At 37.8% G+C, this 11757-nt stretch overlaps 1 protein-coding gene and 1 long non-coding RNA gene across 2 annotated transcripts; both read left to right on the top strand.

Moving 5' to 3' along the window:
• On the top strand, positions 1-9233 carry LOC107873723 (cysteine-tryptophan domain-containing zinc finger protein 7; the record flags this gene model as incomplete). Its single annotated transcript, XM_016720668.2, is given in 9 exon segments — positions 1-595; positions 2446-2518; positions 2605-2735; positions 2826-3221; positions 3336-4041; positions 4131-5758; positions 5872-6020; positions 8304-8464; positions 9073-9233. Coding segments are annotated over 9 exon segments (3480 nt in total), but the record flags the coding sequence as incomplete, so codon positions are not given.
• A 1412-nt stretch (positions 9234-10645) lies between these two features.
• LOC124899216 lies at positions 10646-11367 on the top strand. Its single transcript, XR_007056331.1, has 2 exons — positions 10646-10717; positions 10862-11367. It is a non-coding gene; the product is annotated as an uncharacterized LOC124899216 (long non-coding RNA).
• Positions 11368-11757: the final 390 nt, after the last annotated feature.

Below are 11757 nucleotides of genomic sequence, written 5' to 3'. Positions count from 1 at the left end.
TTATTATTATTATTATTATTTTTAGTTGAAGTAAGGAGCTTGAGAGTTTTTGAAAGTATTCTTGAAATTCCGTATTTTATATTGATTTTGATTTGGTTCTGAAGAAAGTTTTTGTCTTCCTTTTGTGGGGTTTTGTTGTTTCATGTTTTAATTTGGTGAATATATTTTATTTTATTTTTTGTAAGTTGAAGTAAAAGGTTTGAGAGTTTGATAGTATTCTTGAAATTCCAGTTTTTCTATGTTTTTGATTTGGTTCTGAAGCAAGCTTTTGTTTTTCCATGTAATTTGATGAATATATTTTAATTTTATATTTTTTAAGTTGAAGTAAAGGGGATTGAGAGTTCTTGAGATTCCAAATTTTCTATGATTTTGATTTGGTTCTGAAGCAAGTTTTAGTTTTTTTTGTTGTTGTTGAAGTAAAGGGGTTTGAGGATTTGTAGATTCTTGAAATTCTAGTTTTTGTTGAATCGTGGGGATGGAAGAAAGGGGTTAGCTTTTAGAATTTGGTGTTAAAATAGAGATGAAGGATACTAAGCTTGAAGGAGAGGGTTGTGATGATTCGACCGTTGATCCTGATATTGCACTCTCCTATATTGTATGTTTTTTTCCTTCCTTTGCCTTATTTACTTTCCAAAATTACATTTTTATTAGTCGATGTTACGTAGGGATTTATGTCGGTAGAAAATGTAGAGAACATCGAATACTTGTGTAATAGTTGTCCGAGATGAGCTTAAATGGACCAACATGGTCATATGTGATTCATTAAGGCATAGTTTTTGTTGCAAGTAGAAAATGTAAAGAACGTCTAATACTTGTGTAATAGTTGTCCAAGATGAGCTTAAATGGACCAACATGGTCAATTGTGATTCATTAAGGCATCGTTGTTGTCACAAGTAGAAAGCGTAGAGAACGTCTAATACTTGTGCAATAGTTGTCCAAGATGAGCTTAAATGGACCAACATGGTCAGTTATGATTCATTAAGGCATAGTTGTTGTCGCAAGTAGAAAATGTAGAGAACGTCTAATACTTGTGTAATAGTTGTCCAAGATGAGCTTAAATGGACCAACATGGGCAATTGTGATTCATTTAGGCATAGTTGTCGTCGCACTAGTAGTAGTAGATTACATAGGGTGTGACGGAGCTAGAGTATAGCTTGCGGTTAAGGAGACTCAGCTTGAAGAAGGAGAGTCTTGTGATGATTCAACTTTGATCTGATATTGCACTCTCCTATATTGTTTTCTTTTTCGTTGTTTACTTTCCAAGATTACATTTTCATTAATCAATGTTATATAGAAATATATGTTGGTAGAAAATGTAGAGAGCTTCTAATACTCGTGTAATAGTTGTCCGAGATGAGCTTAAATGGAGCGACATGGTCAGTGAGGATTCATTAAGGCGTAGTTACTGTTGCAGTTGTAGTAGTAGAACACTTAAGCTGCGTGAAATAGAGTAAAGCTTGTTGACCCTGGTACTGCTGTCTCCTATATTGTATGTTTTCCCCCTTCCCTTCACTTATTGCTTTCCAAGATTACATTTTTATTAATCGATGTTAAGTAGGAATATATGTTGGTAGAAAATGTAGAGAGATTCTAATACTTCTGTCATAGTTGTCCGAGATGAGCTTAAATTGAGCGACATGACCAGTGAGGATTCATTTAGGGGTAATTTTAGTAGTAGTAGTATATTACATAGGTTGGAAGAGCTAGAGTATATCTTGCGATTTCAGCCAAACTTAGTAGCTTTGATCCAAATTCTGTATTTGTTTAAAAAATTCCGGTTGAATATCTGCAAATTATTAAGTTTGAATCCAGTAACTTAAAAGAACTATGATCTCGAACTCATGAACTCCAAATCCTGGCTCTGCCTAACGTAGGGAACCAGGGAATTGAACCCATACGGACTGTATGATAGATTCAAGGAGTAATGTAGACTATACATGTTAGTTAATGTTGCATGTTCTATCTTTAAACTAAGATTTGAACTTAAACTTCTCACTTATAATCAATAATAAACTTTGCCTCAATCTCAAACTAGATGACTTCGCCACATGATTCTTTTCATGAATCCTTTGCTTATTTAACAGTACACTGAGGTGCCTCCGTTACTTTCTTTTTGTACGATATCAAATTGTAATTTGTTTAGTTTGTATTGTTATTTGCTTCGTCTTAAATTTTCTACTTTGCCAATATTTTACTCAAGTCTCGATCAAGCTATAAACTATGTCGTAGCCACATTTATGCATTTAATATTACTTTTCGTGATTTAACTTACGAGAAGTATCATTCTGCATCTTAATTCTCGGGCCCTTGGCTTTCTCATTTTGTATTCTCTTCTGGTTTTCTTGCTGAAACTGATGAAAAAACTAGCTGTTGCAACAGCCAGTTTCATACTACTTCGTTATGCATTTCCAGCTTCTCACACAGCTGTTCTCTTATTCTTTCAAGGATGAGAAACTCCAAGATGTTTTGGGGCATTTTCAAAAGGATTTTGAGGATGGAGTTTCATCTGAGAACTTGGGTATTACAATGGAATATTCTTAGAATCAGACGCATGCAGTGATGTGCTTGTGCGTTGTATGATGACTATCAATTTGTATGTTTCAGGGTCAAAATTTGGTGGATATGGTTCATTTTTACCTGCCTATCAGCGTTCGCCTTCTTGGACTTGTGCAAGGACTCCACCAGAGGCCTACAACAATAACAAATCAATATCACCGAGCAATTTGCACCCAGAGGTAGCTACCTTCTAATGAAGCTGTGTTTTGTTGCTTTCCTCACATTGATTTCTACTATGAGTGAGCAACATGCATCATCTTGCTATGCAGGGTGGCCGTCGACCCTCATTAGGTTCCTCATCCAATTCTCTATCAGGACGGCCACTAGCATCTTCTGCCTATTCGTCGACAACAGTACCTGCACTGAAAGCTCCAGCAGCTAATGAGAAAACAAATTCAGCTCTGCTACCTGCGAAGGATGAACACTCCACTTCAAAAAGTGAACTGGTCAAGAAGCCAACAGATCTCTCAGACCAGAAAGCTCCCAAGTTGCACGCCGGAGCTGGTGTTGAAAGTTTGTCAACCCAAAAGAAAGCTGAAATCTACAGTGGGCTTGGCCTTGATGTCTCTCCATCATCATCGCTGGATGATTTCCCAATGAACAATGAGGAGTTATCCGAAGACCTTAAGGATTCCCGATTTGAATCTCCGACAAGTATACTTCAGGTGAATGCTCTCACCCCTCTCTTAAAGCCATCGTAATTCCTTTGTATCTCTCTTTTTTTTTTTCCTCAACTTAACCTTGGGTTCTCTGTTTTTTTCTTTCATGTGTCGAGGCAGATTATGACATCATATCCAATGCATGATGGCCTATTGTTATCCCCGCTTTCGGATGATTTGATTTGCTTGACTGAAAAAGGAAAGCTTTGGGGGAAATGTGGATCTGAACGTACGATCCAGGAAAGCCTAGGAACTTCTGTTGCATCAGCAAATGGAACTCATTATGCAAATAGGAAAGCTTCCGAAGCTAGGAAACGGAGATCTTACGATAAAGATGTCTTAGGAACTGGCTTTGGCAATGACAATCAAAATGGTAGGACAGTGCAATCAAAGAAGGAAGCTGATCTTGATCTAAACATTATCACCTGTGAAGAAGTTGTTTCTGAGGCATTGGAACCCTCTCTTCGTGATCCTCCAAAATATGTTGGCAGGATAATTGACGGTCCAAGAATGGACGTTGTAGAAGGTTTGCATGCCAGACTAGATAACCATGATTGTAGTGTACGAGCAATCAATTCCATTGGGAAGACAAGATCTGGGTCAAAAGGTTCGTCAAGTGGAACTAAACAAGACGGTTCACAATCTTCTAACTACGTCACGACAAGCCATCAGGAGGACCCGAATTGTAGAAGCTCAGGTGGTACTTCTCATTCACTTAATGAAAATTGCCATCAACACTCGGGCGTTCCAAATAGCTTAGTTGTAGAGAAGAGGAGACGTAAAAACAAAGAGAAGAAAATTTCTCTTGACAACCACTCTGATGAAGGTATTCATTTTTGGTAGTCACATTTTGAACTTGATGCAATCGTGAAATTCTGGTATTTTTATTTATTTTCTGTATGGGATGTTTGACAGGTACGAAGGATGCAAAGACGAGGAACATAAGTGAGGTAGAATTAGATGTATCTTCTAAAAAAAATAAGCGAGATGATGCACATGATGATGAGAACCGGACCTTTTGCCCTGTGGTTGAAAAATCTGCACGGAGCTCAAGCAGTGGTTTGTCACATAACGTGTCAGGGATGGTTCGGGGTAAATGTGAAAACAGGGACCCAGAGGATGATTCAAAGGAAGACTTTGTTTCAGCAAAGAACCCAGAAGCCCATATTTCAGATGTGTCAATGCATAAGAGGAAGTGCGACGATAAAGATTCTTCGACAAAGAGAAAAAGGAGCGAACTACGAGATTCCTTGACGTGTTATCCCCAAGATTCTATGGAAAAAATGTGTGATGACATCTGCAGGAAGGAAAAGAAAGCAAGGGTCTCCAAGTCTGACCGGAAAGACACTAGCGCAAGCAAAGGTAGTGCTGGAACATGTCGAGTTAAAAAGGAACAGCAGGCTGGGCAAGATCTCACTGTATCTTTGCAGAGTGTAAAAGCTGCAGATTCTTCAAAAAAGGATCTAGGCAATTCACGGCCTTCTGCTGCTGCCTCATCAGCTGTTCCCACTTCAAGTCCCAAGAGGTCTTCTGATGGTGAAAATGATGGGTTCTCAAATGAATCCAGTTTTGTTAAGAAGGATAGTGCATGCAATGGCACGAGTTATGTTGTGTTAGCTGAAGCTGATTTAGAGGAGAAAGATGTCCATCGTGAATCAGATACAACAGTTAAAGCAAAGACCATGGTCTCTGGTTATGCAACTCATCTGGATGCTGATGTAAATGCCGATCCATTACGTCAAGTTGGTCAATTTTCTTGCAAGACAGAAAACTCAGACCAAGGCTCTGATAAGGAGAGAAAGAATGACTATCAGTGTCAGGATAGTGAGTTTGTCTCAAATGGTAAAAGAGGTTCTTTGTCACGGCGCAAAGAGAAGAATCGGGCTCCAGAATCTGATTCTGACCAATGTAACACCAAAAATCCTGATATTTTAAATTTATCTTCAGATCAAATGCCATTAGACGAGGAGAAGACGGCACCAGGAAAAAACAAGTTTCAGGAGAATGTTGTTGGTTCAGATAGATTAAAGAAGAGTTCTAAGAAGGATTCATCTGGAAAATTATTGGACAAAAATGTTAAAGGTGATAATCAACCACGAGTTGGTCATCATGATGGTGCAGAAGCTCGATCGGATGTTGCATCCCGCCTGGATAAAAGCCAGGCTGCACTACCAGATCGAAATGATCAGAGATCATCTAAGAAGCTTGTTTCCAACAGAAGTGAGCAGATTGAAGTCTCTTCCAAGTTTCCATTAACAAGAGTTCAGAATGAGACGGTTGTATTTAAAGAGCCAGTTCCTGGATCCGGACGGGCAAACGAGGCAAATTGTGTTATAGTTGATGCTTCTGAAAGGGAAAAGTCAAATGCTTCAAGACAGGGTAAAACAGCTAAAAGCCACCATGGAAACCTACCTAATAATACTGCTAATAAGGTCAGGGATCAAGATGTTCCCAGCCCTGCTCAGAAGGATTCATCAAGTCAAGCTGCTACAAATGCCATAAAAGAAGCCACAAACCTAAAACATCTGGCAGATCGTCTCAAGGTTAAAAGAATTTACACTTATGTCCTAAGAAAGGAGGGGACAAAATATGGTGGATATGCTTTCTTATTTGTTTCATTTATTTATTTTATGTTGACTTTGGCTATTTGGTTCAGAGTTCTGGATCAAGTGAAAGTACGGGTATCTATTTCCAAGCGGCATTAAAGTTTCTCCATGGTGCCTCCTTACTAGAATTAGACAGCTCCAAGCATGGTGAACGGAACCAGTCAAGGAGAATCTATAGCAGCACTGCAAAACTCTGCCAGTGAGTTCCCATTTTAATTTGAACTTGGTTCATTCATTGAGACGACATGCAAAAAACTGTTGCAAGCATGAAAGTTTTGTGTTAAAAAAGATCGTATGGTAGGTAGTATTTGTACATGCCAAAGTGCTTGGGTGTCGTTTGGTAGAGTGTATAAGAATAATGCTAAATAGGGGGTATTTGTAATGCTTGTATTATTAATGCAAGTAGTAGTAATGCTAGTATTAGTTACACATACATTTGTTTTTACACATTGTTTGGTTTGATGTATTAAAGATAATATATATTTATATAAATTTTGTAAAAAAATGTTTGTTTACCAAATTACCCTTTCCTTAAACCCACCCTTGTACCATCTGTTTTCCAGAAATACATGGAACTGCAGTAGCTATAAGTAGAAAATTCAATTTTCCACTTCTTCTCTGAATTCAAAAATTCTAGAAATGAAATTAACGAAATTGTGGCCGGAAAGAGGAAGAATTCGAAGGCATAGTTGACTAGAAAAACACAGCTAAACAGGTCAACTCTAAGCACAACATTAAGCCTATGTGGAGTGCCCAAAACCTATCAGAATCGAGTAATTGTAAGTTGAAGCCATGATCTCAGAAGCCAGAGTGTACAGAAAAATGAAATTCTGCAAGTACCATTGTGAGGTCCAAAGCAATCATCGAAATCTCAGCTTGAAAAAACCCTCAAAATTCAGTACACCAAATAACGAAAAGATTACACATTATGCAACCAATTGAACACCTTCTATAAATAACCAGTAACACAAAACAGGAACTAAATTTAGGTAAATCAGATATCGTCATCATCCCTTACAATCTTACATATCCGAAGGTCTTAACGAAAAACAACATACAAAGAGGCAGCCACCAGAACAAAAAGAGTGCTAAACCTAAATTTCATCGTTAAATTCATTGACTTTGAAAGATTGTGTTCCAAAATAGTTGTCAAACTCTAAATCGTGATTTTGATGTAAAATAAACTATACCTAAATTGTGAAATAGGGGTAGAAAAAAAGAAACAATGAGCAAGAATATAGGTTTGATAGAATTACAACCTTATGAGAAAAGCAAATGTTGATTAGAGAGAAGCTAGAAGATGCAGAGAACATAACCTTCTCTTTTCCAAGGTCCGAGTACTAAAACAGAGAGAAATTTTTATTATGGTGGGAAAGGAACAGAGAGTGTGATATGGTGGGAAAAGAAAGGCGGGAAAATAATTTGAGGGGTGATAACGTAATTTAATAAATTAATACATGTGTTAAAAGTGTTGCATTATTAATACATGGAAAATGGTGTGTATTATTAATACACACTTTAATACACAATACATTGTATAATTACTACAAGTATTATTTATGCATAGTAAAAATATGGTACCAAACAAGGTATTACTAATGCTCATTAATTAATACATGCATTAATTGCGCCAATACACTCTACCAAACGACCCCTTAGTGTCTGAGATATGTCTGCAGCATTATTCAATGGAGCCCGGTCATGTAAATCTCCCATTAAAGAACCAGTCTGGCCAAGTATGACGTGTCTCAGCAATGACTCTCTTAGTGGATATAGCATGCTATTAAAATAGCAAATCATGCATTTGAATTGCTTTTCTTTTATAAATTTGAGTCTTCATTTGAACTTAAAAAGGTAAAAATTTCAAAATTACGAAATTTGCCTCAACATTGTTTTTCTATTTTTACATTTATGAAGGATCTAAGAATGGTTAAAAATTTAATTTTGTTAAAGCTACTCTGGCTCTAAAAATTGGTTGATGTCTTGGTGATTGTACTGTATCAGCAAATTTATAAGTGTTTAAACTTGTTAGAATATTCTTCTCTTGTTGGCAAAACAACTTTAGCAGCAGATATAACAGTACAATTTTAGCGTTATGAATAAATTAATCCAACATAGTGTGTTTCAATTTATATTCAATTAGCTCTAAAATTTTTGGAAGAAAATTCCTTAACCGTATTTATTCTGGAAACTTCGTGATCTAATCTCTTCTTCTGAATATGATTAGTGCTGTTCAATTTCCATTGTGAGATGTCTCCACACTGTGTACAATGTTTATGGTGCTTTTGTACCCAATTGGAAGAGCGAATCTCATTGGATAGTACTTTTCGAACATCGTGTGGAATGTATGCTACTTATGGATCATCTTGTATAGTTTATTGTATTTTAGGAATCAGTTGTTACAATGCGATGAAAAAACTTCACCTATCATCTGAATTATCAACAAGGATGTCATGTTGATTGTTGGTCCTTACGTCCATAGGTTTTGTGGTCATGAATATGAGAAATTGAAAGACATGGCAGCTGCTGCACTTGCCTACAAATGCGTGGAGGTCGCTTACATGCGAGTAATTTATTCTTCACAGTCCGATGCAAACAGATACAGAAATGAGTTACAAGCAGCTCTACAAATTTTTCCTCCAGGTAATCTGGATTGAGATGTTCAGGAAAGCTACATTTCATATTTTGGTTCTTCTTTAGGCCAGTACTTTAACTTTTGATTATTAATCTGCTCTTTGATGGTTCCTCAATCAGGGAACATGTCAAATGTTTTCTTGTTTTACTCCATAACATCATGTGTACGTATTGATTAATGCATTTTTGCACTTCTATACCACTAGTCAGGGAAGTACAGCATATGTCAAAATTAGTGATATCCGCTGTTGATGGACAGAATTGTTAGCATTAGTATAAATATTACTGGAAATAGTCAAACTAGTTAGAATGTGTTACGACCATATGTCTCTAATGAGGATGATCTGCATTGGACTTCTTTTCGTAATGGTTGTTAATCTTAACGAAGGGGAGCCTTGGTATAACTGGTAAAGTTGCGTCCATATGACCAGGAGGTCACAGGTTCAAGCTGTGGAAACAGCCTCTTGCAGACATGCAGGGTAAGACTGCGTAAAATAGACCCTTATGGGCCGGCCCTTTCCCGGACCCTGCGCATAGCGGGAGCTTAGTGTACCGGGCTGCCCCCTCCCCTTTTTTTTTTGGTTATTCGTCTTACCGGACTCATTATTATATAATAGGTGAGTCTCCTTTCTCTTCTGTCTCTGATGTTGACAATTTGAACAATCCAACAATAGTAGACAAGACCACATCGGCAAAAGTTGTTGGTTCTCCTCAAGTAGCTGGAACTCATGTTGTCTCGGCAAGAAATGGTTCTAGCTTCACGCGGCTAATCAACTTGGTAAGTAACACATATTTTAATGATAAACCAACGCCACAATTAAAGAAACATTTTGTGATAACTAACACCATGATTAGATAGAATAATTGCCTAAAGAAAGGTTTGGCAAACTTAGCTGGTTGATCCGACATTCATTAGGCTTCATATCTTTCTTCCAAGGGATTGAACTTTGTTTTTCTGTCCCCTTAATTGTTATCTACCATTTTATTTGGGTAAAGGACATGACAAAGTGCTTACACTTCAAACCTTTTCCCATAAATATCCGTTACGAACTCAGGTTCTAGCTTCTGAAGTTTTGATAGTTTGACTATGCTATGTTGTTTCAATTTTCTAATATAGTTTTGTTATTTTACAGGCCCAGGAAGTTAATTTTGCGATGGAGGCCTCCAGAAAATCACGTGTTGCTTTTGCAGCTGTTAATCCAGGGCCGGGAGATTCACAATGTAAAGAGGGTGCGTTATCCGTTAAGAAGGCCCTTGATTTCAACTTCCAGGATGTGGATGGATTATTGCGTCTTGTGCGGGTTGCCATGGAAGCCATCAGCCATTAGAGTGGAGGCTGTTGCTGAAATTGTCCGCACTTTGGAACATAGTTTTGTACCCGCTCTCCATTACTGACAGTTGAGCAAGCTAAAAAGAGGATCTTTTGGTTGGAGTTGCATGTGGAGTTTGCTATACCATCTCCCAAAGTTTAATCTGATCAATGCTCTTGTACATCTGTACAGTAATACCTGAATTGTACTGTTTGTAAGATATATTAGCGGAAGGGAGCCTTGGAGTAACAGTAAAGTTGTCTCCGTGTAACATAAAAGCGAAAAGTCACGGGTTTGAGCTGTGGAATCAACCCCCGATTAGCATCAAGGCAGGTTGCCTACAACACACCAGTTGGAGAGCGGCCCTTTCTCCGATCCCTGCATGAACGCGAGATGTTTCATGCACTGGCCTGCCCCTTTTCCTTATAAAGATATGTTATCATTATGGTGGTCAGGATCTGATGCAAGTAAGGAATGTGGTGGTGCTGTCAGAAATTTACATTACTTATCCTGCTGACTCGGTGAGATGAGCATCGCTGTTGTGTCTTTGTTAAACTTCTGGTTTTGTATGTCAATTTGTTGACTGATTCTACCCCTCTTTCCTCAGGGGCCCAACTCTTAGACCAGATTACCCTTTCACAGCTACACAACAAACTGAGATAGGTTGTTGGTTTTGACTTACAGAAGGAAAGATGTCGATAAGTTTACTTTCAGGAAAGTGCAGAAGTATAATGTAACCAATATATTTGTTTCACATGGGTTGGAGGATTGTCGTTTAGAGGACGTGGAGTTACTATACGTTCTCCGCTTAAGTTGAGCGTCGACAGCTGAATTCTATTAGCAAAACAGAGAGAGATTGTCTAATATGTCTTGGTTTTGGTTGCAGCTCTACATTTTGCAGATAGGGACGTCACGTGTGCAGTCGTTACTTGCGGTTTCACCTCTTCATTTGGTTAGAACTCTATTGCCACCATTTCTTCTTTCATGGAAGTTTATTTCAAAACAAGTTAACAGAAGAAAATAACGATTCTCTTTATCGTTGCTGCATATTCTGATTTTTCTATTGTTTTTTCACTCATTGAATCTCATATTACAGGGAGTTGAGAACTGCGACAGAAGCAGCAAAGCTGCAGGAGCTACTACTAGTGTTTAGAATCTGGAACCTATGTTGCTCGGACTCTTCAAAAAGGCCATCAAGTGTGTCGGATCCTTCAAAAGTAGTGCATTTTTAAAGGATCTGACACGGGTGCGGCAACATTTTTGAAGAGTCTGAGCAACTTAGTCTATAACCTAGTAAACTGCTTCTTTCAAATCTGAAACCCATAGACTTAGAATCCTAGCTTCGCCTCTGCACAGACGAACTTAATTGGAGCAACATGGAAGTAGAAATTATAAGCGCGAACTTCTTGCTATGGGTTTAGGCATTGTAGTTATTGTAGTTGTGGCTGTACAGAAGACTATTTATAGAAAAGAATTGTCTATGTAATGTCTTTATGTATATTTAAACACCATACTGATGTACATTAATGAGGTTTATTTGACTTGCAAAAGGGAAACTAAAGGAGCTTGTGTCAATAAAATGTTACCAAAAAGTTTAGAAGATGTTGCATATTTCTATCATATACTTGGAATGAAGTGCTGAAGTTTTGTCTAGGTGGTGTTTACACTGCAAAGTCTACGAGGCGTTGCTTCTCCCCCGTAGTTGTAATTCTCGATTTGACACTACTTTGATTCAAAAGGTAAAGTCTACGAAGCATTGCTTCTTCCCCTGTAGTTGTAATGCTCGATTTGTCACTACTTTATTCAAAAGGTAAAGTCTACGAACCGTTGATTCTGCCCCTGGAGTTGTAATGCTCGATTTGTCACTACTTTGATTCAAGAGGTAAAGTCTATGAAGGGTTGCTTTTACCCCTAGAGTTGTAATTCTCGATTTATCACTATGATTCAAAAGGTAGTGTCTACGAAGCGTTGCTTTTCTCCCGGAGTTGTAAT

The sequence above is a fragment of the Capsicum annuum genome, chromosome 6 (genome assembly GCF_002878395.1).
Source record: "Capsicum annuum cultivar UCD-10X-F1 chromosome 6, UCD10Xv1.1, whole genome shotgun sequence".
Taxonomy (NCBI): domain Eukaryota; kingdom Viridiplantae; phylum Streptophyta; class Magnoliopsida; order Solanales; family Solanaceae; genus Capsicum; species Capsicum annuum.
This window is presented reverse-complemented; position numbering and strand designations above follow the sequence as displayed.